The sequence below is a fragment of the Protomyctophum parallelum genome (assembly GCF_964188405.1).
Source record: "Protomyctophum parallelum genome assembly, chromosome: 11".
Taxonomy (NCBI): Eukaryota; Metazoa; Chordata; class Actinopteri; order Myctophiformes; family Myctophidae; genus Protomyctophum; species Protomyctophum parallelum.
The window spans coordinates 23,308,561-23,336,318 of NC_139707.1; the positions used below are offsets into that span (position 1 = coordinate 23,308,561).

The following is a 27,758-nucleotide window of genomic DNA, read 5'->3' on the forward strand; positions in this document are numbered from 1 at the left end:
ATAACTTGCACGTTTTTGTTAGAATTTTCTCAAAATATTCCGCAAGAAACCTTTAATTATAGGCACACTATTTGACATTATGGTCCCTGAGAACGTATTATTTATTTAATATAATCATGGGATAAATTCTGGATGTATATGAACCTTAAATGAACATACATTTCCTTGCTGTTATTTCTTTCTTCTTTTCATTTTAACTGTTATGTTTCTTGGACTGGCTATTTGTAAGGTTTGCAATGTTGATGCTGCTTTGTACTGAACCTAGATCTTGTACGATTTTGAAAAACAAATACAAATTTGAATTATAAAAAAAATATATATGTATATAATCTACAATTGACAAGCATACTGGAAGTAGTATAGTAACTGAGCATAATTACAAACTGGACCAGTTTGATAGAAATAATACTTTATAATAATATTTTGTTAGCGGTAGTATAAGCAAACAACATAATGTGACATTATGTGAAACAAACAGACAGCCTGGGCAGTGACCCCCTCAGAAACTCTTTTATTAACTCCTCCAACATTATTTACATAGTTTGAAAAGAAAAATAAACTAAATAAGTGTCTGTGATAAAAATTAAAGACAGTTTTAAAACAAAACAAAACAAAACAAAACAAAAATCATGAAAATGACAGACAGAATCATTAAATAAAAAGGAAGAATCCTAAATGAAGTCAGCTTGGAGAATATAAATGTATTTAATGAATCAAGATGTATACAGGATAGGAAAGTGCATCTTCCAAAGAGATTGTGTTATCAAATCACCTGCAAAACATCTGCATTGTTGTTGTAATTGTTATTTTCCTTTTGGAAACATTTGAGAGGCAGCATAACGCAGGATTGAGCAGTGCCATGGATGATATCATAGCAGGAAGTGCACTTGGGGAGCCAACAAGTCTCAGATTCCTTCGGCTACATTCTGGTATGAAGGCAGTTCTACAATGCTTTATAGTGTTGTTTCTTTGTTTGAAGGGAATCGGACTGATTGTCTCTGTTGGCTCTCTGTTGGTTTGGAAATTAAAGGAAGGACTAGACAATGAGTTCACAAACTGGATTTATGATAATATACTACTTCATTGTACAGCTGTGTCATTTGCCGAAAAGAACAGATTTTTTTCTCCTCCACGAAAAATGTGTTATTTTGTCCAAGTGACACAGATGCACGACAAAGTATAAATTAGGCATTACTGCTGTGCATATCCGCTACATACAGAATGTAAGATAATAATATATGCAACCAGATTGGTAACATATCTCACTGTGCATATTCCTTCCTTTACTGATGGAATTAATCCACCATTCTACGTTTCCTTGACTAGGAATCAGTCCTTTTGGCCCCTAGCAAGGATTCTACCTGTGCGGGTGTACTGAAGGCATTTGGAGACCTGGGTAAATGTTCTGTTTCGGTTTTCTTTCAGTAGAGTTCGGCTTGACTGGATATGTTAACAGTCAGGGTTTGCCTTTAAATGGCTGTGTCCATGTTTTGAAAGACAATTTGCTAGACATTTGGATTGTACTATAGTTTGGAACATTTTTTTACTAAGTACTGCATAAAGTTTTTTGTCTATTATTTTTTTCCCATTACATGTTACATACTGTGCTGTATGATTATTTGGTTTGGTCTAAGGAATAAGGCAAACTCTACTACAGCATATGGGACATGAAAGGAATTAGCAGTTTTAACCCAGGGTCCAGCCTACAGCATATACAGTAGAATGTAGCAATATATGACATCACAGACTATTAATTTCATTCAATTTGAGGCTAGGCTGCTAGAAACAGTCTCTGTCCTGTTTTTACAGCTATACGGTGCTTTGCAAGGTACACATTCTGTGCATGGCTGCACTTCACATACTGTGGCACTGTATAATCTCAACAACCCTATTTCACACTTTAAAGGGGGAGGAGCAAGTACAGAACTATAAGGCATAAAATAATAAGGCAACAGAAACACATTCCTACAGTTTGTTACTATAATTGTGCTATGGGAGTGAAATAGGGTTATCTTGGCAGATTATCTTTGAGAAACCGCAACGTTTGAGCCATTTTACATTCGTGCAGACGACAACCACTAAATACCTCTTTGTTTGTAGACTGTCAGTGTCAGCTTTGAGGCACCGCTGCTGTTATGTAACCGACATGTAAATGGCTAGTATAAAAAAATCACAGGTGAATAATATTTGTAATGTGGAGATATGAAGAATTAAAAAAAACACAGTGACAGCAACCAGCCTGCAGCTCAACAATTCCGAACAGATGCACAGCAAAAACAGAGGAGTTGTACCAATGTAATCTATCAAGGCTCAAAGAGTTCCAAGCACTCTTTTTTTCTTTCTTTCTTTCTTTTTCTTCTTTTTAATATCTAGAACATTCAACATCTGTTTGATTAGGACAGCACTTAAATGGCACAACTCTTCCATCTTTGGGGTGGAGGCAGGCCAGGCAGTGTCAGTGTAAGGCACTATAGAGGAGAAATTACTGCATCACAACTAGATTGACACACACTACTGTAGGTCAGAACAATGTCTAATATTCTACTACATGTCACTGTAAGTCTGTAAATTACAGATTAACCTAACTGTAGACAGACAGTATCCGGGTTGAACCTCACTACAGCTCACTTCAGTGAATTCAGGAATAGGATCTATTTTAAATAAAAAAAGAGTCCTTGTTGAAGTAAGTTAATTGGTGGATTTTGGTAGCAAAGTGATTGATATTGATGAGCGTGAGTCTATTGAAGGCCCTGAACACTCATACAGGTGTTTTCAGTTACTCTGTTTGATTACACCTCTTCTCAGGGCCGTGTGGGCGTGTACAAACTATGTTTGATCGCTAGCTCCCTCATACTCCTGTTAGATTAGCTGCACCTCAAAGGGCAGGCTAATATACAGTACCTTCTTCATCGACCTGACTAGAAGTGTAATAAGCAAGGGTAACTGAAAACCCACGTAAGAGTGTTCAGGGCCTTTAAAACATCAATGTAGTATCTTAGTAGTCAAAATGATCAAATATAATTTACTTCCTGAAGTGACTGAGAGAAAGCAGCAGTGACCCAGGAGGATTTAAAACTAAGCCCCATCACCAATTAAAACACACAGAGTGACATCATTTGTCCACTAGACTTGGACTGGACCAATTAAAACAGCATCTCTAGATTTGATTCCAGGTACCGTAGTACAGTTGTAGTCATTGTAGAACTTCCATGCTGCACCACTGGCCATTAATGACAACTCTTTATATATATATATATATATATATATATATATATATATATATTGAGACTGTAAAATAAAATTGACATACTATAATCGAACTGTCTGCTGTGAGAATTGGTTGTACGCTTTATTAGTGGTTGAGAAAGTAACATAGTTCCCAACAAATTCTTCTGGAAGCAGGGACAGCAGTGCAGCATGAAATAGTGGAACTTCTATAATGGCTGTACAAGTCTGTCATTGGTTTAAGAATGTTCCACCTCACGACTACATGTGTTAACGTTACACATTTTGACATACATTCACATTGTATGATTATAATAAATTGATTGATTGTAGAAAAGAAAAAAAAATCATGAGTATTTCTGTTATTCTGTAATTTATCATAGATAAATTATAATCATAGCGCTTATGGTCACAATGAAAAAATAGGAGGTTAAAGCCCTGTGTGGATAATATGGGGAGAGTATGATAGTGTTGCTTCCAGTTAGAACACAGAAAATGTGACCCATCAATGTATTTAATGTATTCCAACATTCTAACAATAACCTAATCCCTATTCATCATAAACACTTACTCCCTCCTTCTCACCTACCTTTTTCCACAAACACAAACACAAACACAGATACAGTACACACACACACACACACACACACACACACACACACACACACACACACACACACACACACACACGCTTGCACACATGCATGCATACGCACACACTAATGCGCAAACACCTGCACGCTCTCACACACACATACACGGACACACACACACACACACACACACACACACACACACACACACACACACACACACACACGCACACGCACACGCACACGCACAGCCCTACAGCGGGGCATCAACAGTGCTATAGCTCCATTGTGGGCCTAGCTTAACAGTGAGTTCTCCGCTTTGCTTGACTGTGATTGGTCCGGTTGGTCATGTGTTTCTTGATGGTCTATGAAGAGTTGAGCAGGTTACTGAGGACTGGAAACAGAAAAGGGGTCAAGTACTAAATATGGAAGAGACTGTAATTTTGGGTATTATTTGATTGATAGATTGATTGATTGACTGAATATGAAACCAACGTGGTAAAGTAAATATTTAGGCTAAAAGGATATTAGAAAAAAGTCCTTGGGACTTGTTTCCATTGTGGTCCTAATATATGCTATTGTGCATGTGTACTGTGAGGTATAAAGCAGGAGGGAACATGATGGTCTTTATTATGCTGATGAATTTTACAGCTGCAATAAAGCGCTCAAAAAGTAGAAAAGACATGTGTGGCAGTAAGCATTAAGCAGTGAGCATTAAGGAGCTCTGTGTGTTTGTTTTTCATACCCTGGGGATCTGACTGCGCCTCTGCTGCGTCAGCTTTGCGGGCTGCTTCTGGATCGGCTGCTAACGAGAGAGAGAGAGATGAGAGATCAGATCATTATAAGTAAGTATATATATATATATTATATATATATATATATATATATATATATATATAGCGCGTGTATAAATAATGTAAGCTGTTGTTTTTGGTGAACAGATTTGTGGCAGACAGGGAAAAAGAAGGGGTCCTAGTATAGAGCCCTAGGGGACCCTGGTCAATGAAGCGTATAGGGTTTAAATGATGTGGTAAAACTTCAATGGTTAAATGGTAAATGTACTGTATTAAATAAGCTAATATAGCTAATAGACAGATCCTCTCCCCAATTGCAAACAATGACAGAAGAATGTGTTCCATTTCCAACCGGTGCCGCTGTACCCATGTGTACAGTATCTCCACTGAGAGCTAATTAAAGATGACGGTGGAAAAGCTCCCAGGAGGATTATATATGGACACAGGTTTTTTTGTGCACGAGAGGGCTGGGGGTAAGGGTAGATTTGCTATCATTACTATGAAATAGAGCTTGTTTGAGGGTAAACATCAGAAAACAATCCTTCTGTGAGTCTAGAAGTCTCACTCATTCTCTTCATTGCCAAAGGAGAAGTTTCCAGACTGTACATGCTAATTACAGATTTGAGTTTCAGCTTTCTGCTTTGTGGCTACAACAGCGAACCGAACTGTCAGTGGAGAGAGAGAAAAGTATATTTGAGTTTTCATTTAATGATATATAGCGCTCGTTGTCAGAGCATTGACAGCTACCGTACAGTCAGTGCATGCATGCAGACATTTCTTTACATTGCCATATTCTAAATCTGTATTTTCTCAGAGGTTTCCCCCAGGCTGAACATGCTACATCCTATTGTTTGGTTGGCTCCATGTTGACTGTAAATGAAAACTTGCTGAATCAGCAGTATCAGTGGACAGGATGTGTGCGACTTGTTGCACTTCATAGTGGTACCTAACCTTTATTTAACCAGGTAGGCTGAAAACATTATTCTTATTGACACTATTGACAATACTCTAAGAGTAACAGCTGACGTGGCTATGTCACAGGGGAAGGGCTGATGATTATTCTGTAGACTTGTGGCTTCCTGGCAAGAAATGTATACTGCGCCCTAGTGAGACAAATTCTCAGAGGCACTGGCTTCGTCTGGAGTATGAGATTGAGCTGCTGTTTAAGTGTCAACCATTTCAACTGCTTCAGGAGGACTCTGACCCTGCCAAGCTGTTACATAACCTACAGCTGTAGTGAAGGGAGTTGGTGTTAATGTGTGATGATATGAGAGTGATGTACCCCTCCACAGTCTAGACCAGATGATAGAAAGTATTTATAGAGACAAAAATGTGACATGGCATTTAGTCTCCGTTTGTAGTATAAAACATAATATGGCTGCTTATTGTTTCCACCTAATAGAACTAGGACCATGATTGATGACACATTTTGGGTCCTCTGCCAATTAATGGGGTGCAGGGTATAAGTATAAGTCCATTGTTTTGACCAGGATATGGTACTGTAGTTATTATTTAATAAAAAACGTAACATAAATTAGGATCATTTAGCTGTCTGGCTAGTTAGTTATTGTGATCAGTTAGTCAGCAATATACTTACGCTGTCTGTTTTTGAAGCACAGCTTCTTCTTCTGGTAGGTGAAGTATCCTGCGACTGCAGCCACTATGGCCGCACCCAATGCACAAAGGATGCCAGCCACAGAGCTAGAGTTGCTTGCTGAAAAGAACAAACAACGATTAATAATCCTTTGGCGTCATAGGCTAACTGCAGCCCCCAAACTCACGTTTCTGTTAGAACTCAGAACAGATGTTTGAATGTTGTAATCCTGAAAACTACCACTAGATGGCATTTTGCTGTAGGAATGCCTCTCGTGACATGTACAGTATGTGGTGAAAGGTTGTTTAAACAGCTATCCCAGGACCCATAATTAGGCCCCTCGGCAATCGCTTCCATAAGCACCTGTGGCAAAGTTAATATGACAACTGGTCTTTGTCATCCCAGCATAGTATTGGTGCTGTGTCATAGCATAGAGCAGATTCCATACATATGAGTCAAAATGGACACACCCATGCACGAAGTTCAATATTTCCTAAAGTAAAAACATATTTGGGAAAAGTGGAGGTATTTCTGTGGCCTGCTGGCAGTGTGTGCAATACATTTAACACTGATCGACACTGAAGGACACACATACTCTCATATGGATGGCTGGACTAATGCGGAGCCGTCAAAATGTTTAGGTTAAAGGAGCTAAACTGTACGATGAAGTATATAAATGAGCCATTTAACCTACATAGACTGCTGTAAAGTTGCATACTGGACAGTTGGTATTAAAATGATGGCTACAATAGTAGTACCCCCCCCCCCCCCCCTATCATTTCAAATTATAGGAATCAGATGTTAACTTCCACTTTACATTGTAAACCACTTATTTGCTTAGAAGGGCTGTCTGAAATTGTTTGAAATTGTCTGAAATTTTATGAAGTCACTGAATATGGTTGCGTTAAACCAACTGAGCAAATTTACTTGCACGTCTAAAACCAACAATGCCATCGGCTACAGCATTGTACAAGTCGTGCACTGATTTACTTATGGTAAACTAATATAATGGTTTTCGATGTGGGGTCTGGGGACCACCAGGGGTCCTTGAGGGGTTTCTAGGGGGTCCCCAGGGAAACTATTGATATTTAGGAGGAACCAAATGGATCCTTAAACTAAAGTTCTGTAATGGTGGTCCGTGGCCTTGTAATGCATTACTGGGAGTCCTTGAAATAAAAGTTTGAAAACCAATATATTTTCCAGGTAGACCTATAGTCTCATATCAGAGATGTCTTAGAGAGACATGTTTGTTGTTTACAAACATTACTGGGTGAGTACGCATTCACATTCAAGGGGCAAACCTGTATCGACTAAAACGCTCACAGCTGATTAACAGCTGTGTGTGATTAGAGTCAGCTAGAGCAGCGAGCTGCAATGCGTGATCACATGACCTCAAGTACAACAAGTACTCAAACTAGAAAGATGGGTTCCAGATACAGTATGCTGTAAACTAAAGAGTGCTGCGTTCTGCCCCCTAGTTCTGCAGAAATGCATCTATGAAACGGCATTGAGCTTTCATAATCGTGTTTATGTTAAGAGAAAAGGCTGTTATTCATCTGTTATTCGTGCAGCTGTAGCAGTGAAATTAAAGGGGAAATAAATCACAGACTAATGGGTTGACTTTAAAGCTAGTAGGCCTACTAACTTCAGTCCATTGTTTAAAAGGCAACACAGCCAAAAATACTACCACATTATTGTCCCAATGCAATATGCATGTGAATGTACAGTACAAAATAGAATTCGATTATACTGAGCATGTCTGGCATACATGGCTTATGGCACAATAAGATTGTACACAGCAGTGCACTACTATATTATGCAGTGTTCTCTCAGAGTCTGAGTAGATCAACAGGCGACAGGGATCAACAGTCAAGTTTATTATTGAAATAAAGGGCACCCAAGTCATTTTGGTCACAGAAGTTAGTATCATATTTTGATGTATGAGTAAAATACTGTCGTTGCCAAAGATTCACTTACAAAATCAATTTTGGCTTTGGAGAAACTTCAGAATGAAGTATACTGGAAGTCCCAACTGAAAGATTTTGAATGCTACCGGTAGTACTACCCTGTGCAAGTCAAGATCAGTAATGTATCATTACATTGAGTGTACTGTATGCTGTTTTAACCACTTAAGCCCTATAGACAGGTTTAGGGAACAGCTATATGGGCAGAACACGGCACTCTTTACAGGATAATCTGGAACGCATCCTCCATAGTTTAAGAAAGACTTGCACTTGAGGTCATGTGATCGCGCACTGGCTCGTGCTAGAGCTCGCTGCTCTAGTCTAGCTGACTCTTAATGACGCACAGCCGATTAGAGTCTAATCAACTGCGTGTTTCAGTCAAAGCAGATTTGTGCCCTGAATGCACAAACACACACACCCAGTAATGTTTGTAAGCAAGAAACCTGTCTATACTGCGTGCTGTACGACGAATGGCGAAAATAGAGAGTTCACATCGCGTAACTCACACCAGACCACAACAAGATATTTTGTTTATTTTCTATTATAACATTAAACAATAGTAGTAGTAGTAGTTAATACACCACAGTGTCCTTTATATGTCTTCTAATAGGTACTTTATCACTGTGTCCCGGCAGCGGACTCACTCAACACGCAGTAATAATGACAGGATGTAGCGGCAGGGGGAGGCATGGAGGAAGTCAGGAGTTGGAGGAGGATGGAAGGAATGAATGAAAAGGTACAATAAATCACTATGATTTGAAGGGGGAGGGAGACACAACGCGAGAAAACGTGAGAGAACGTGGGGTACGAAAACAAGAAGTCTGTCTTATCGGGGGGGGGAATGAGTCACCGATACTTGAAGAAAATAAACAGACCGGGACGGTGAGTCAGAAAAAGAAGAAGAGGAATTTCTGTAGGCACTGTAAGGCAGGTGCAAACGCACACGAACACAGTGAGACAGACAAAGACACCCACACAGATAATGTACACAAACGTTGGAGAGCACTCCCGTCTGTGCGGTATAGAACATGAAGTGACAGGTATGGCATTCTGCCCCTATAACTGTATCCTGTACCTAATGTATGGAAACGCATGGGAACGGCATGTACTTAGCAGCCACCACCCCTGCACACCAAAACTGACAGTGTTCATTTAACTCTTTTTACACTCCCAAAGTTCATTTGAAACTCTTGTTTTTTGTGTGGACCATGTATGGAGCCAAAAACTGGTTTCTCTAATAGCTTTTTTCCTTCATACTTTTAATTAATAACCGTATACCTGTTTGGGGGCAAACTAGGCTAAGAGATAAGAGACAGATAAAATAATAATAATTAAGAAATATAGTATGAAAGACTCACCTTGTGCTTCAGTTGTCCCTGCTGTTTAAAGTAGATAACACACACACACACAAACACACACACGCACGCAGTTAGTGACATTACGTAACACCAATTTGATCTTATTTTCATGCCTCATGTGCGCTCAGAGCACAACCCTACAGAGCGTGTTTAGATGTTCCCCGCCAAATCTAACTGCCTATTATGTGATCAACATGGGAACCAGACCAAAAGGTGTGAAACGAGACAGGCATCACAACATCTGGCACGCTATCCGTTTCACGAGGAGCTGGAAAACGATCTGGGGAAAATGCTGCTTTAAACTGCACTTTTTTCCCCTCCTCAAAGTAATGCGGCGTGCCTATGCTTGGCAAGTAAAGGACCCAAAGGACAGCTTTTTGAAGTAAGAATGCCAATTTTCGATGTTTTTTAACCAAACAATGAGGGAGAGAGAGAGAGAGAGAGGAGAGGGTAAATTTCTGAAGCATCTTGTATCCTGTTTGTATTGTCAGAGGCACGCCACTAATATCCTGTCCAACAACGCACCTCTGTCTGGTTCCACTTATTGTCTGACAGTTGCCTTTGTGCTTTTGACTCGTGATAGTGAGATGACACCTTGTATGTCAATTTTATTTGATTATTAGTTAGCTATTGTGGACAAAAGAGCAATGTCCTCACCTTCTCCTGTGGCCTCGGATACTTGTCCTGAAGAGAGAAAGACAGAGCGGGAGATATCGTTAGCACTACAGGTTTAACGGACAAACGAGCAAGAACGACATAATTGCAGCATTACGCAAGAGCTGTCAGAAATGGACAGTGATTGACAGAAAGAAAGATAAAAAAAGGGAAAGGGGAGAGAGAGAGAGAGAGAGAGAGAGAGAGGAGAGAGAGAGAGAGAGAGAGAGAGAGAGAGAGAGAGAGAGAGAGAGAGAGAGAGAGTGAGAGGGAGTGAGAGGGAGAGCGAGGGAGATCAGAAACAAAGAGAAAAAGAGGTTATTCTCTTTGTAGTAGTTTATACCCTGAGGACATTATAGTTCTAAAGTTTCTGTCCCAACCGGTCTGGAGGCCCGCAAACGCACACAGTTCTATACACACACACACTCACTCACGCACGCACGCACGCACGCACGCACGCACGCACACACATATACACACACACACACACACACACACACACACACACACACACACACACACACACACACACACACACACACACACACACACACACACACACACACACACACTATAATTGTATACATACTAATAATAAATAATACTGTATACAAAATGCTCATGAACACACACATGCACACAAACATGCACATACTATTATACAGTACTATATACTGTCCCATATCCCACTCTGTCACACACACATACTCTGTGTGTTATGTGCTCTATCCCCCCTTGCCTCTCTCTGATCCCTATGCAAACAGCTTTGGTCTACCGTAATTGTCAGTCTACCTGTATCTGCCTGTCACATGTTGTTGCTAAGCTGCTAATTACAGAGCACTGCATGGAGCAGAAGGCCTTTCCCTGCATCATAATAAGTATAATGACCTTTATGAGTCGGTCTCCAGCAGAGGAATGAACGTTAAATTATAAGACAAGTTGTTTAAGTAAAACTTTGTTTTCCCGCTAAACAGACAAATTATGTTAAAAGGTCCCTTAAGGCAGTCCTAAACCAAGCAAATTTAGTCTCTCTCGCCCTGGGAACCAGGCTCATTAAAGCATAATAGCCATCTTGTCATGATGGTATCTGCCTGTACTAGATAGCACGCCTGCGCCCTGCGCCTTTTCCTTTTACGTTTGAACCCATAGTTTAAGAAGTTATGCAACCTAAGGAATTGGCCACTTAGTAATGTGTACTAGTACTGCCAGTGCAGTGGTTCCCAAACGTTTTAGCTCAAGATTCAAAAGTTTGATTCTTTTTTTGATTTATGCATGAAAGAATAATTGGATTTGTCTTTAATTCATGAAAATGTTTGCTTTTTTGGGGGGATGTTTTTGAAATAATAATAATTGAAAACAAAATGTAGGAAACAAAAAATAAAGGGACACATGAAAATGTGTCCACGACCCAATTATGGGTCCTGACTGTAATGTTAACGTAATGAAGTAATGATCAATTATTATTGTCACCTGAATACTGTCACCTCCTTCTGTAAACCTCAATTCCACACACTGATGAAGGCTGGATAGCCAAATCCTGACCTTTCACCAAATGTAGTGTCAGAATCTAACCATTTCACTTCCATTTAATTCTTATTTATCTTGATTTGGCCATTCGTGACTCTTACCTGCACCTCTCCTGTGTTTCACTCTTACTGCTGTTGCTATGACACCTGACACTCCCCCGGGATCAATAAACCTTATCTTATCTTATCTTATCTCCTGCCTTTGTCGGTCAGTTGTAGATAAAGGCTTTATTTACCTTTCTCATAATCATAACCCACCCTATAGTGCAGAGAATATAAACATAAACATTTGCTGTTGCCAGGTGAGGAGGCAGAAGAAGCAGAGCATAGGTTAATACAGTGGTTCCAAAAGTTTTCAGGTCGAGACCCAAAAGATAGATTTGCCCAGGACCCAAACTAGTGAAAATAGCAGATCTGCAAGTTCACAATGCATGCTTGTAGATCAGCTATTTCCACTACTTCTTATTTATTTTTTACTTACATCTAATTTCTTAGATGTGTGTTTGTTCATTCGTTTTAAAACGTATACAATTATTAAAATAAATAAAAAATAAATAAACATTTTGAAATATATAAGTCTATATAGGAAAATAAATTTGTTTTTTTTTTATATAAGAAACAGTGGGTTAATAGACAGATTAAGCTGCCATTACCTATTGCATTAGAGTTATCCGCTTGGACTTCTTCTGCCGCCTCTGCTGGAATTAAGTTCTCCTCAATAGCATCCTCCAAGTCCAATCCTCTTCCTGGAAGAGACATTACAGTACATTAATAGACCATACCAGTGGTTTCCAATGATGTTTCTTGGGGACCAGTGCTACTGCTAAGTTTGAGAATCACTGGGATATACTGTAATACCAGTGTTATTTGTGGTCCCTACAAGCAGGACTGGGTTTGGGAACAACTGGTAAATTACATAAATACATTACTTTGAATTCCGAATTAGCCTAGTGTCGGTCATCATGTGGAAAATACCCTATCACAGAAGGGATATTGAATGGCTAGAAAGTACATTATGTAGCTTGTCAACATTAGTGAAGCAAACTCCATATTGAACACAAATGTTCATTATGTTCATGAACAAATGTTCATGCACTGTTGACGTTTAAACAGGGATGTGAGAATGAGTCGTACGAATATGCATACAATGATTTTAATATGTAGCTTAGGCAGGAATGGTAGTCTGTTTCTTGACAAAATGTAAGACATTAATCCCAACATGTCAATCATTGAAGAACTCTCTCCACCAGAATGACTCATCAAATATGTACTACTCAAACTGTGAAAAAAAGTCCTGGGTTGGGCAGTGAAAGGTAGTATCAAGAAATTAATGTATGGCTGACAAAACATCAGGGGACCAGTGAGTCACTCGCTCACTACAAAGCAACCCTCATGAAACTAGATAATATACTGTTGAATCATATATCACACAATCTACACAGTACAGAGTATATAACTTACTGTAAGAAAGACAATCCCTATTTTAAATGGGAACCAAGTATAGAGCTGGAGTATCAAGTTCAAGTTTCACCTGTGATACGCTTAAAAAAGTACATTTCTGTGCTCATCTTCAGCTATTCGTTTAGAAACTCTTTATTTATGACTATCATTTCCTCTCTTTCTTCCTTCTTTTTCCTCTTTTCTTGACTTTTTTGCCTGCCTTCTCTTCAGCCTATTCTAATGGAATGCGAGGATGTTCCCTTGTCAGTCAGCATATTTAAACAAAAAAGACCTTAGAGATCTTATCCTTAACGCCAATACAACCCCCCACCCCCAACAGCGAAAACGTTGCTAAGGAAGCAGCCGATGACTGATAGGACATAGAACTGGAATAGTTCTTGAGTGACGAAAAGCAGCACATCCTGTTGTAAGGCGGGAGTCATTATGGTATAGAGTAGAACAACAACACAGAACATAATGTTCCTTTAGCAGGCTGATGGCGGATAGAGTATGTAGAAGAAAGTAGATGTCGTATTAATGTACAGGCTGTAATACATTTTCAACTGAAAAACGTGATTTTCGTCAAGCAAATCCAGTATGTACAGTATTATTAATACAAGAGAGACAGCCAAATAGGAAAATATACACATAGTACATTGGAGTTCAACATCTTATTTTCTTTCAAACAGATGTGAGGTGAAACTCTACAGATGAAAGTACAACATCATACATTTTATCAATGTTGTGCAACCAATCAAACTTTAACGATTTCACAGATTTTAAACTTAGTTAATGATGAATTAGTTCAAGAAATCTACCCAATTTATCAAACGTTTAATTTCATTTCACTTAATGATTAATAATATATTAACACCCTCAAAATGTTCAGTTAATTAAATTAATCCTTTTACTACAACTATCTTAACCTCATCATCGAGATGTAATTTATTGACTTTACAATCAAAACTGTTTCCTCAAAGCAGTCTAGAATTTCATGGATACATATTGTACGCTAGACTTCTCATACAATAATACAACTGTATGGGACTGCTGTGATTGTCAAACAATCACAACCAATGCGGTTGAGGGTTTTGTTGTTTTACTTCAAGTACGCCTTGACACTGAAGTGGAGAACCGCTGAGTTACAGCTTGCCTGACCACAACTGTTTAGAGGAGTCATTTAGAGGATGTTTTAAGGGCGACTAGAGATCAAAAGAAAGGTTGTATTACCTGCGGGTAACTCGGCCTCTGGCTCATCGACAGCTCCTGGCAAAGACAAACAGAATCATAGTTATAGTGAGCTGCAGAATAAAATGTCCCCGGTTTGGCCTTAAACAGCAATTCCTTCATTGTATTAAACTAGTTATCAAATATGAGACACACGGGACCGATTGTTATAGTAACTTAATCCATCAGGAAAGGCATTCAGCTCCTAAATAATTCTATTTGCCCTGTAAACTTAGTCGCCCTTTGTTTCTCTATTTTGTGCCATTCCAAAAATGATGTATAAGTGACTTAACTGCATCTAACTTGCCAAATGCCCCTGCTCATCAACACTGGAGACATTTTAAAATACATGTGAAGCGCAAATCTCCGCCAGGATGTATGTATGCAGTTACATTTATACTTACAGCCATGACAGTAGTGAGGCATGTGATTACCAGTTACAATAAAAATCAGACTTATAGATATTTTATGGATACTCAAAGACTAATTAGATAAACAGAACAATTAACAACTTTATTAAGGCAAAGGACATGAACCTTTACATATAGATTAGTTTTCTCTATGGATCAGCACAGATATTTATTTTTGCTCTCCTTTGTGATCACGAACAATACCTTAACAAAGCCTTCATTTTTTACAAACAAGGAAACATGTCAATTGGAATTTGAGCAATTTGATAATTGTCCAAATAGAATGCCAAGCATGACTCCGAGAATGATAAGAGCCATCTTCCTTATTTACTGTAGGTCAAGTTACAGCATGTGTGGTATCTAGAGTGACTTTCATAATTGAAACCGCCTACTTAATTATCTTGTTTCCTGATATAATTTCTGATAGCCTAACAAAAAGTACATTTTCTCAGGAAGTAAAAAATATGTTTACTGCTGTGGGCTTGGAAAATAGGGGAGCGCCCTATACAGTATGTTTCTGTTTCTATACAGACTTTTGTTGCTATGTTGTCTCTCTTCACCATGGCCACATGAAGCATGTTTGATGACATACCACACATCACCCGTATCTCTACTGTGACTCATACATGACAAAACATGTACAGAATGTACTGTTCTAATGCACGTTGCAGTTTTTAGATCCACAAGTTGGGAGACTTTTTTTCATAAGCACGAGAAAATAATGAGCCACTGCCACACATTCAGTATATATTTATACATTATTTTATAGGGAATTGTTTGCCTCTATTTTTGAGAGACAGGAAATGAAAGCGTAATGCTCAGCCAGGAATCGAACCAGGGACTCACTGATCAGGGCATTTTGCAGACATAATTGCGAACGCAGTGAGCCACTTAGTATGACAGCAAGGGCTGAATGTCTGTGTGTCACGCTGTTACACCACCCGCCCGCCACCAGAGGGCGCAGCTAGACAGCAAGGGCTGACGCAGCTAGACAGCAAGGGCTGAATGTCTGTGTGTCCCGCTGTTACACCACCCGCCGCTGCTTAACAACGACACTGTCTGTAACTTGCTCGCTGTTACACCACCCGCCGCTGCTTAACAACGACACTGTCTGTAACTTGCTGTACTAGGCCCAACATAAAAATAATACTGTCACAACGACACTGTCTGTAACTAGGCTATGTGTACTAGTGTGTGCATATGGGCTAACGTTAGCTAAGCAGTCACAGTCCTGTTTACTGCTGCTCAACAACGACACACCAGAGGGCGCAGCTAGACAGCAAGGGCTGAATGTCTGTGTGTCCCGCTGTTACACCACCCGCCGCTGCTTAACAACGACACTGAATGTCTGTGTGTCCCGCTGTTACACCACCCGCCGCTGCTTAACAACGACACTGTCTGTAACTTGCTCGCTGTTACACCACCCGCCGCTGCTTAACAACGACACTGTCTGTAACTTGCTGTACATATATATATATATATATATATATATATATATATATATTATGGGGTTAGCGGTGCTGAGCCTTCTCGTGGCGGCCCTGTTTTCACTAATTTCACAGTACCACACACTTCTCACTAATTCGTAATTTATTCTAATTGTTATTGCAATTTACGATCTGCGTTCGCTTCCCGCGTTCTCGCGTCTTACTTGTATGGTAACTATGCATATAAACTCTCTGCTATCAAGGGTTGGGATCCTTTAGGATTTTTAAGATTCTGGTTCCTTAACAATTTCTTTCCCTTTAATGGTTCCTACAGGCGGTTCTAAATGGACCCTTAGAAGTATTGTAATTGTATGGCAGACTTGGGGCTCCATTTTTGTTCGAGCATTCCAAATACACTATTTGGGGATTTAGCAGAGGGGAAGGGGCGTTCCCGCACTAAAGTGGCTTTTTTTGGTCACCTGTCTAAATCCCTAAAACACCTCCGCTACCCGTTACATTATGCATAGGTGTGGTTTAGGCGTTACAATAATACAACCACATGCCATTGCCTTTAAGAGATCCCTTATCCGTTGCCCGTTATGCCCAGTGCTATATTGCTTCATAGCCTTACGGTCTATGGCTATGCTCATAGCCCATGGAAGAGTTATGCGTTGCTGACTTGAAGTCTCACTTGTGGTGCTTAGATCACGCTCAATTTTAACATTTCAAAGTGCTGCGTGATCTACGAAATTCGAGCTTTCATTATAGATTGTGCGTGTAGGCCGTCTCTAGGTAACGGTAACAAGCGAAAATGAAATGTCGGGAAATCGGATTAAACCCCATTTGCTGCGCTGTGATGAAACTGAACGAGCAAATGGAATCGCGCACAATGGCTGGCACAAGTCAAATAACTTCTTTGACTAGACAATTATAAAAACACAATGGACACAAAGAAGTGACAGGTCACAGCAGGCACTCACTTCTGCTGATTATAAGAAAATTACAAAGAGATGCGTAGGAGAATAAGGAGAGATGAAGCAGCCTGACTCTGCGGACATCTCCATTGTGCTCTATACCAAACTAATTTGGCATACGGCTTACGGCTGCTTTTAAACTCCACTATGCGCCTTCCCAAATGTGTGTGACCAAAACTGCAATTTAGGGGAAAGGGTATACATCCTTTATGCTGCCCTACAATATGTAAAAGTGTGTGTGTGTGTGTGTGTGTGTGTGTGTGTGTGTGTGTGTGTGTGTGTGTGTGTGTGTGTGTGTGTGTGTGTGTTTTCTCACCAGGAATTTCGGCCTCCGGCTCTACAGCAGCCTGTAGAGAAGATATTTTTTTATCATGAGGGTGCATTATAAAACTAAACTAAGTGTGACGCCTCCTAAATACTGCCTGAACGGTTAACCATATTGATATTTATTATTCATGGCACATGTAAATAAAAAACCAGGTAAACAAATCTGACTCAGATTCTGTGACGCTATGACATTATTTGTTATGTATACGGATAGGATACACCTTGGTAAGTAACGAACATTAAAAAAAGCATTGATTGGACAGAAATATTAAGTGTATATCATGCAAATATGTTATTTTCTTTATGTTTCTCTTTTATTAAAAGGACCATGCAGATCAAATCCTGTCATGCCAAGACTCTCATTATGCTGCATATCAATTTAGTCACCTGATGTTTAATGCTCAATATTCTTTAAAGCCAGATTAAATTGTATAATGTTGTAAATTAATATTTAACAATTTAGAAATATTACAGAATTATTCAGAATGGATCTTACAGTATATACTTCTCCTTATAGACTTTGCTGTACGACCAATAGCCAAAATAGCCAAAGCTACAAAATATCTGTATTATATTTCCACAGATAATGACATGAACAAAATTTCGTTTCGTTTAAAGTTACTAAAAAAGAAAACTATTCCACCTCAATTCTCCAGTGCTACAGTACTAACCTCTTCCTCAGTAGCTGGTGCCTCAGCCTCAACATCAGCAGCTCCCTCTGCAACGATTGCTGGCTCTTCAACCACTGCATCATCAGGCACTAGATCGTCTGTTGCCTCCTCTGAATAGGAGAAATGTAAAATGATGATGATAACATGTCTTATTCCCTCTCTACCCTCAGTTTCCTTTCTCCATGCTGCCCTAGAAAATGTAAATGCAGAAAACAAGATGTATCGATATTTTTACATGTCTGAAACTAGCACCAACCCTAACCCTTGACCTTGACTGTGACCACGAGCTTGCCCGTAACCAGACAGTTATCTATTCTGGGCAGCCTGTTCACGATTCCCACCAAGTTTCATGAAAATCCGCCCAACTTGTGTTATTTTCTCATATTATTTAGCTAAGACAGACCATGACCTTGATTGTAACCTTGACCTTTGACCCAAAGGTCATCTATTCGGGACACCTATTGTTTATTCCCACAAAGTTTCATGAACATCCACCCATATATTCTCATTCATACAAAATGATGCAAATACATAATCCTTGTCTAACGTTGTTGGCAGAGATAATACACAGGTTTGCCAGCCATGACACTTGCTAATGTCTACTTTGCATAATACATGTTTTCGGATGTTCATTATTAATACTACTACTACTACTACTACTACTAGGAAAATGGTTCAGTGCTTCAGTTAAGGCCCTTTTTCCATTAGAGTTGAACTGGTTCGGTTCCCGACTAATATTGAACCAGTTCAGGGTGTTTTACTGAAAATGAATTGGTTAAATCAGAACCCTAAAAGTTGGTATACTCTGGAACCAAAAAATGTCCGTTGGTTCCGTGAAAGCACCAAGGTAACAAGGTTCCAAACATCTAGAACGAAACCAAATCTAAAACCAGTTCTTTTGGTGGAAAAGGTGATTTGGTGTTTCCTTCTTACCTTCCTCTGGTTCAGCTTCAGCTTCTGGGAGAACTTCAACCTCTGCGTCAGCTTCTGGTTCAGCCTCACCTTCTGGTTCAGCTTCCGGTTCGGCTTCAGCGTCCGGCACAACTTCAACATCAGCTTCAGCCTCTGGCTCGGCTTCAGCTTCTGGTTCAGCTTCAGCCTCCGCGGCAGCATCAGCCTCTGGTTCAGCCTCAGCTTCTGGTTCAGCTTCCGGTTCGGCTTCAGCGTCCGGCACAACTTCAACATCAGCTTCAGCCTCTGGCTCGGCATCAGCTTCTGGTTCAGCCTCAGCCTCCGCGGCAGCTTCGGCTTCTGGTTCAGCCTCAGCCTCTGGTTCAGCCTCTGGTTCGGCTTCAACTTCCGGTTCAGCTTCAGCCTCCGCGGCAGCATCAGCCTCTGGTTCAGCTTCCGGTTCGGCGTCAGTGTCCGGCACAGCTTCAACTTCAACTTCTGACACAGGTTCGGATATGGCAGGAACTTCAACAGGTTCGGCTACAGCAGGAACTTCAACTGCTACCTCCTCATCTGTTGAGAAGAAATTACATCAGTACTTGGCAACCCCAAGGTTTTTGTGAACACATTATGACGCATTAGTGAAACAGGGGCTGGTTGCTTCTCAGTCAGTCACAGAAATGAAATAAAAGAAACACCACAGACAAACACCAACATATATTAGTGTACTGTTTAAATGTAAGACAAAATTGTTAACTATGTACTGTAGCCATTTTGACCATGGATATTCTCTAAACGTGTGAAAACCCCCTTTTTTACTTATTTTTGCAAGTCTCAAGTTTTTGAGTCTATAATCGATGTGAAGCTAGTCCAGTAGTCCTCTAGTCCTGTAGTTCAGCTGGTATTCTCATTGGCTGATGTATGTGCGCACCGCAAATACGTCCGGGCGGAAACAAATGACTCAGAACACAATAGTTCCGCCTTAGAGAATTTTGTCTCCTACTTAAACTACTGCGCTGAAACTGGCAGTTATAGCGCACCCCCGCAGATAATAACAATGCAGCTGGTAATTAATTGATATAATCAATTTGGGCTTTGTCACACATCAAAAATTGCAGATCTGCAAGCTCACAACATGTTGCAGTGCAGGAATTGTGCACAATTCCTAACAAAAAAAAATCCTTGCTCTCTCTGCTGCTCACTATATTATGGTGAAATGCTATGTATAATGCAGAATAAATCTGCCATAAATATAAGACGTAAAAAAAGAAGAATCCACCAGTAAAAGTGGTAGTGATTAGTTTCACAGTTGATAATCTAATGCACATTGGAATCCATCTGCTACGGTTTAAAAACATGTTTCTGAATGGTTGTAAAGATGTTGTGTTCGACACATTCCCCCTTTACATGAATACCTCAACCCCCACCCCTCCACAGCCACACCCTGACCTGATGCCTGATTGGTCCCTGATGTTTGCATTTGAGCTGCAATAGGATCGCGGGGTATATCAATCACCTTTAACGCACCTTAATCTCACATGAACCCTAGACCTCAGCACTGGCATCACAACTAGGCACTAATGAGAAAATAGAAAGTGTGTCTTGTCTTGCGTGGGTGCATGTGTGTGTGTGTGTGTGTGTGTGTGTGTGTGTGTGTGTGTGTGTGTGTGTGTGTGTGTGTGTGCATGTGTGCGTGTGTGTGTGTGTGTGTGTGTGTGTGTGAGGGTGTGTGTGTGTGTGTGTGTGTGTGTGACACTGCTGTGACATTCCCCTGTAGTCTGTGAGAAGCTGAAACAGCAAAGCAGTGTTCTGACTTGACAGGTTTTCGCTGCTGATTTCAGCATGGCCCAGTGCTATGTTAATCTAAAGCAATGCACCATTCCTCAAAACCTATTAACAATTAACTAAGAGACATAACAATAGTCTGAAGACATGCGCTGATCTCTGTCCTTCATGTAAAGAACTTGAAACAATTCCGGAATGATTCGAGAAAAGAAATGTGTCCTGCATGCATATAGACAGCACAGTCTCTAATCAGTTTTCAAACTGTATATGCCAAAGGCACACCAAAGGGCAAGTCAAAATCTCAACCTGTATTTATATTGAAGCAAAATAGCCTCTATAACATGTATTATCACTCTTGAGTCTCTTCATATTCATATATTTAATAATTCATACTGAAGATGATATTAACATATGTTATTATTTAATAAAGGTGCATAATAAAGGTGCATAAAGTACCATTATAGTAAATTAAAATAATATTCATAACAATTTGTATACTATATTGCAATAATAATGTGAGGTTATCACAAAATCACAGGACAGGACAGGACTTGTCTTATGGCACGACAGTATGCACCGGCACTGTTTTGGAACCACTGTTCCATAAATATGGTATGTGCAAAACATTATTTTGAATAGAAAAGGCTCCTGTTCACTTTATTCACTGTACTCGCTTCATCAGCGTTCCCAGAAAATACATCTTTAATTTGTGAGTTAATTACTTGCAGCCAAGCCAAAGTTTTATTCAAAAATGACAGGGTTTAGCTTGTTGAGTGTGAGATTAAATCAGAATCAGTGAAGCCTTAAGGAAGAGAGCTGAGAAAAGGAGATATGGGAATAATTTCCATCACACTATAAATCTATTGGAGCTGACTGAGTGGAGGGGGAATGCGCTGTCTTCCTTAAAACTCAAACTTGCACATGCACACGTTCGCATGCACATCACTCACTGTGGTACATATACAAATGTACGTGCAGACAGATAGACACAGAGATGGAAAAGGAGAGAGACGGGGGTCGAGAGAGAGATAAGGACAAGGACATGCTTGCACAGGCAGACATGCAAACTCCCTCTCTCTCACTACTCTCTCTACCCAAGGCGTCTCTTTATCAGATGTCACTCTACCAGTATATCTTCCAGGGAAAATACCGAAACGACTCATTTGAGAATCACTGTCATTCTTAGACAAACAAGGCTGTCTTTACGTGATCTATGGCTGTCTAGTAGTCTAGTGTGTGTTCCACTTTTTCTGTAAGCATCAGAACTGATGGAAATCAGTTAAGGTAGAAAGAAATGCCGTTGGTGTTAATGCCAATGTGGTAATTATCTTGAATCGGGTGCTGTCACGACTGACTGGTGTGGTGTTTCACAAATTAGATTTATAGGTACGTCACCGTAAGCATGGCACCAAAATGGGCCTTGTTGTAATTCATGTGAATGAATGAGTGTGACTAGTTTTCTGATATACAATGTGGGGAAAATAAATAAATAAAAGAGAAAATTTACTTCAGGTGTGTCATATATTGGGGAAAAACGCAACATGGCAAAGGTTACAATGCAATTTTAGCATACTGCTTAAGGTTTACACTTTACACGCACCACCAATTACAGTGGCTAGCGCACAGTGTTCGTGCATTAGTGTTCCTGTTTGATATGTTTACATGTACGTATACTGTATGACTGGCATGTGGACGGTTTGTCACGTGTACACACGTGCATCCATGAAAGCGCCATCGGCACTTATGTGGCACTCCTATGGCTCCTCTATAGTAGCTCCTTGTGTATGTGTCAGTGTATGTGTCAGTGTGTGTGTGTGTGTGTGTGTGTGTGTGTGTGTGTGTGTGTGTGTGTGTGTGTGCGCGTGTGTGTTTCTCTTATAGCTATTCTAGTTGTGAGTGTTAACCCTCACCCTCACCCCCCTCCCCCACCCCCCAAACTCTCTCTCTCTCTCCCTGTTGCCACTCTGTACATTCTGTTCCAGCCATTCTGTTTGCCACTTCCTACTCGCTAACTACCTCCACAACACACACACACGCACGCGCGCGCACACACACACACACACACACACACACACACACACACACACACACACACACACACACACACACACACACACACACACACACACACACACACACCCATATACATACATACAGTCTGTGTATGTATGTATGTATGTACACAGACTATACTATTACACACACGCACACACACACACACACACACCACACACTCCCGCACGCACACATCTTGCACACATCATGTGTACAAGCTTGTAAAATAAGTTTGCCCAATCCCCACCTCTCACAGTTGAAAACACACACACACACACACACACACACACAGTCTTTCTTCCTCACTCCCTCTCTCTCTCTTATATACACACCCACACCCACCCACCCACACACACACACACACACACACACACACACACACACACACACACAGTCTTTCTTCCTCACTCCGTCTCTCTCTTATATACACACACCCACCCACACACACACACACACACCCACCCACCCACACACACACACACACACACACACACACACACACACACACACACACACACACACACACACACACACACACACACACACAAGCGTGCAAGAGTCAGAGGTGTCCTGGTTTGTATTAGTGTAGCAGTAAAGCAAATGACTGCACATCCCTCCCCCTTCCTTCACTCTTCACTGGTTTCGGACTCCCACCCCCCTATTTTCAGTCTCCCCCATCAAACTCCCTTTCTCTCACTCAACCCCCCCCCCCCCCCCCCCCCCCCCTCACACACACACACTCCTCTCAAGAGTCCGATGAGTCATCATCTCCATGTCTCTGACATGGTTGCAACATGTCAGCGGGTGGAACGGTACGGCATGTACAGTGTTAAACCTCTAGCAGGTCCCACAGGGAAGCGCTTGAGTTGAACCGCAACTTCAATAATATGGGGGGAAGTACAATACAGATGGCTATACTGTGTTCTTCACTCTAACGGTTGGGTGGGTGGACCAGTGGATGTGTGGGATAGATACTGTAGAACAGACGGAGACAGACAGACAGAAACACAGATAAACTGATAGCTATGCTGACTAGTGACTACACCTTTGACCTATTATATTACTCTCATGCACTGCAAAATCGTGGGTGTTATTTAACTCTAAGAGTGTAAAATTGACCCTGGGACAATTCTTATTCTCTCAAGAGTTATAGCAACATTTACAGTGATATACTCAGAGTACTGAGGGGTTTATGGCTCTTATGTGTACTTACGTAGCTGTCTTACTGAAACATGACAGCGCACATTATTCATACAGTAAGGTCTGTCAAATCACTGTAATTTACTCACTAATGAATAAAGCATGTTATGAATCATGATGTAATATGCCATGCACTACAACAAGAAGCAGTTGTTTGCATGATGGGAATGAAACGACAATACATGTCATAATTGTTACATATAGTCAAACAAATGCCAAGTATTGGGACTGAAGTTAGTACTTGAAAGTGGGTCAAAGATGTACTGTGTCTGGGTGTTTTTTGTGTGTCTCTTTTTCAGCTTTTGACGTGACAGACATGTGAGACTCAAAAAAACACCATAGTTCTTAGGTCACTAGCTGTCCCCAGTGCATATTCTCAGCAGCACATCGTTATCACATACCGGTGCAACAGGGGGAGGCATGCCCGTGTATGTTTAATAGAGCTGAACATACATGTGCGTATGCACTATAACATCACAACGGTATGTTCACACTGGTGCGTTTAGTTCAATCAAATACGCAGGGAGTGGTATGTTGTGTTCATGCATGTTTCATGGGCCTACAGTTGTGCTCGTTCAACATTACGGCATGTATTGCGTACTGCGTTGTGATGTGGTGAGTCTGCTATTGATACTCAACTCTCCGATTCATTTTGGCAGCAGCAGGCAGCTGTGAGATTGCGTGAGAGTGTCTACGTGAGGTTGAGTGACTAATACAATGTTGTGTGTTTGTTTGTGTGTGAGGTCACGAGAAATAACCAAGCCTTCTCCTGTAACAGTAGTCCAAGAATTGCGTGAATTTCTGTATGTGTGTGTGTGTGTGTACTGTGTTTGTATGACAGGTGATATGCTAGGACCTCTACCCCCTATTGTTCTCATAGGTATAGTTCTATTGTGTGTTTGTGGGACAGAAACTGCTCTGTTTACCCCAATCATACACACCTTCTAACTGCCCCCATAGGTACCCTGTAGACAGTAAGAACAATAGGAATGTGTGCCCCAAGCCAGAGAAAAAGGAAGTCAAGTGTGCATGTAATGTGTGTGCATATGTGTGTGGATTTCACTCATATCCACCATGTATGTGTTTGTTTGTAGTTAAGGGGTGTAAACACTGACAGACTGAGCACGCGCACACCCTCACACGCACCCCCCCCCCCCCCCCCCCCCCCCACACACACACACACACACACACACACCACCTGGCACACATCACACAGCTCTTTGGTCTTTCATATGCCAGTAATGCCACTAAAACTATCATGCATGCACACACAAGCACACGCACGCACGCACGCACGCACACACGCACACACGCACACACACACACACACACACACACACACACACACACACACACACACACACACACACACACACACACACCCTTTGTGTGCACTAAATCTTAATTCTGATACACAAATTTAATAAAGAGCATCCCTCCACCCTCACATACATAAAAGTTAAAGAACCCACACCCACCCGCATGCTACACAGACACACGCACGCACACAGTGGGCCCTGGGGGAGAGAAAGGCTCTGAAACTGGTTGTGTTGCTGGGTGTTGTCTGCAGCTGGAGTTGGATCTGGTTACTGAGACACTCCCTACCCTTCAGTTCTATAATACAGTGTCTCTCTCTCTCTCTCTCTCTCTCTCACACACACACACACACACACACACACACACACACACTCATGCATGCAAACTTTCCGTGCACCCTATAAGACAGACACACAGACAGACAGACAGACAGACAGACAGACAGACAGACAGACAGACAGACAGACACACACACACACACACACACACACACACACACACACACACACACACGTGCGCACCTACACACACACAAGTGTGTGCTCTGCTTGCCCAAACACATCCAGTGCAGAACTCCTGAGCTGCATCCCTCAGCATCCATTAAGAGTGGGAATTACAGTACAGCGTTGTGTGTGAGAAGGACAGACATTACGGTACATTTAATGAAAAACAGAAATGGAGTCCGTCTCTGTACAGGTGTGTGTGTGTGTGTGGGTGGGTATCATTGTGCTGCCGTTGATTGGTTCCTCTCAGTTTGGTTTTCCTGGTAATAACCAGTGAACCGGTAGAGTGAGATTTACACCAGGGCACATCCTAGCTTGCCATCGTTAACTTAACCCCCATGTTTGCATAAAGGATGGTGGGTTTTGATGTGGGATTGCTATCAAGGCCTCCACGCTCCTGTGCGTGTAAATGGCGATGGCAGTCTCTCATTCCCCTCTCTTCACGCATGTCAGTCTCTTCCCACATCTTTAGTCTTATACGTCTCTCACTTTGTCCCTGTGCCCGCCTCTCCTCTATCGCCTATCGGTGTCGTCCCTGTTATTTTTATTCCCCGACCGCCATTATTCCTTTGCATCAACTGACTTTTATTTTTGCCCTCATATCTCCTGCTGCATCTTGTCTTCCTCCACCCTCCGGCTTTCTGCATGAATACATGTCTCTGTCTGTTGGCTTCATCTCTCTCTATCTCTCTCTCTCCCCCTCAGTCTCTCTTCTCCATCTCTCTGATTTTATTGCATAGTTCTACATTCTGGAGTCATTGCATGTGCCGCGGGGAAGGGCAGGGGCCTAGACTGTGTAGGCCCTCTGAACAGGAGGAAAAAAGAGAGGGAGAATAGCTTGAACTAAATAAAGAATAACCAAGGGAAGGAGGCACATTCAGATTAAAAAGAGAGGGAGTATACAGACAGAAGAGAGAAAGGGTGGTGTAGATGAGAGCAAGTGAGATAATTACTTTATATGTAGGGTCAATGAGTCCACCACACCCCTGTGGGTCTTAACTCTTGTACAGTAGGGAATAATGCAACTTGCGCACGCACGCACGCGCGCTCGCGCACACACACACACACACACACACACACACACACACACACACACACACACACACACACACACACACACACACACACACATCCCAGAGATAATAGATAGGTGAACAATCGCAGTAAGCCTGTTCATGTCTTAAGAGTTGGACATTTATCTGTTCAATCAAGCAGAACTGAGCACCTAAATGTCAGATTACCTGGTGCATTTGACAGACAGCCAAAGTGGCAAAGAAACGGACAAAGAGAGACTGCCAGAGAGAAAGCAAGGGAGAGAAGGGAATGAAAGAGAGAATTGCATCATGATAAATGGACACAAAGAGGGATTTACAGACAGTGGGATGGAGGGGCAGGCGGACTCGACGCGGACAATTCTAAATTTCATGTCACAGATTGGATGAGGTTTGAAGTGAACTGAAAGCTTACCTTGTGCCTTGGTGCCCCCAATGAGCAGGCTTCCTAATAGCAGAATCCACAGGTATGACATCATGGGAACACGGTGTTCTGGCTGCGAATGAACTGGACTGAATTGGACTGTGTCCCGGCCGTCAAACAGAAAACCACTTGAAAAACCTTACAGGTATTATTATGCGGGGCGGCGTGCGTGTCCACGTCTGCGCGCTGGAGAGACTAGACTGCCTTTATGCGCGTCGTTATGAAAATGCTTGCGTCTCCTAAAGGTGAGGATGCTCTGTGTGGTGTGCGCGCGCCTCCGCAGATCTCGCGTCCGTCTCCTATTGTCTGGATTGGAAACGAAAAGTCTGGGCTATATTAAGGGGGCG

At 41.3% G+C, this 27,758-nt stretch overlaps 1 protein-coding gene across 3 annotated transcripts; it reads right to left on the minus strand.

Annotated features, from left to right (window-relative positions):
- Positions 1 to 494: 494 nt before the first annotated feature.
- On the minus strand, positions 495 to 27,717 carry LOC310867231 (uncharacterized protein). Of its 3 annotated transcripts, none has more exons than XM_083777122.1 (11): positions 27,403 to 27,717; positions 19,118 to 19,648; positions 18,185 to 18,294; positions 17,503 to 17,533; positions 14,379 to 14,414; positions 12,362 to 12,454; positions 10,186 to 10,212; positions 9,529 to 9,546; positions 6,210 to 6,326; positions 4,564 to 4,623; positions 495 to 4,212 (listed from the first exon to the last, which is right to left on the minus strand). In XM_083777122.1, the coding sequence occupies exons 1-11, from the start codon at positions 27,464 to 27,466 to the stop codon at positions 4,184 to 4,186; spliced, it is 1,116 nt and encodes a 371-aa protein (XP_083633248.1). In that variant the 5' UTR covers positions 27,467 to 27,717; the 3' UTR covers positions 495 to 4,183. The 3 variants fall into 3 exon arrangements, with proteins under 3 accessions (XP_083633248.1, XP_083633247.1, XP_083633246.1); XM_083777121.1 differs by having other exon boundaries at positions 4,564 to 4,620; positions 9,529 to 9,549; XM_083777120.1 differs by having other exon boundaries at positions 9,529 to 9,549.
- Positions 27,718 to 27,758: the final 41 nt, after the last annotated feature.

Excerpts from the sequence above, each read along its gene's own strand:
- LOC310867231 (XM_083777120.1), bottom strand. The coding sequence starts at position 27,466 with ATGATGTCATACCTGTGGATTCTGCTATTAGGAAGCCTGCTCATTGGG. Across the intron at positions 18,295-19,117 it reads TGAAGCTGAACCAGAGGAAG|AGGAGGCAACAGACGATCTA; the intron begins GTAAGAAGGAAA and ends TCTCCTATTCAG. Across the intron at positions 14,415-17,502 it reads GCCGGAGGCCGAAATTCCTG|GAGCTGTCGATGAGCCAGAG; the intron begins GTGAGAAAACAC and ends TGTCTTTGCCAG.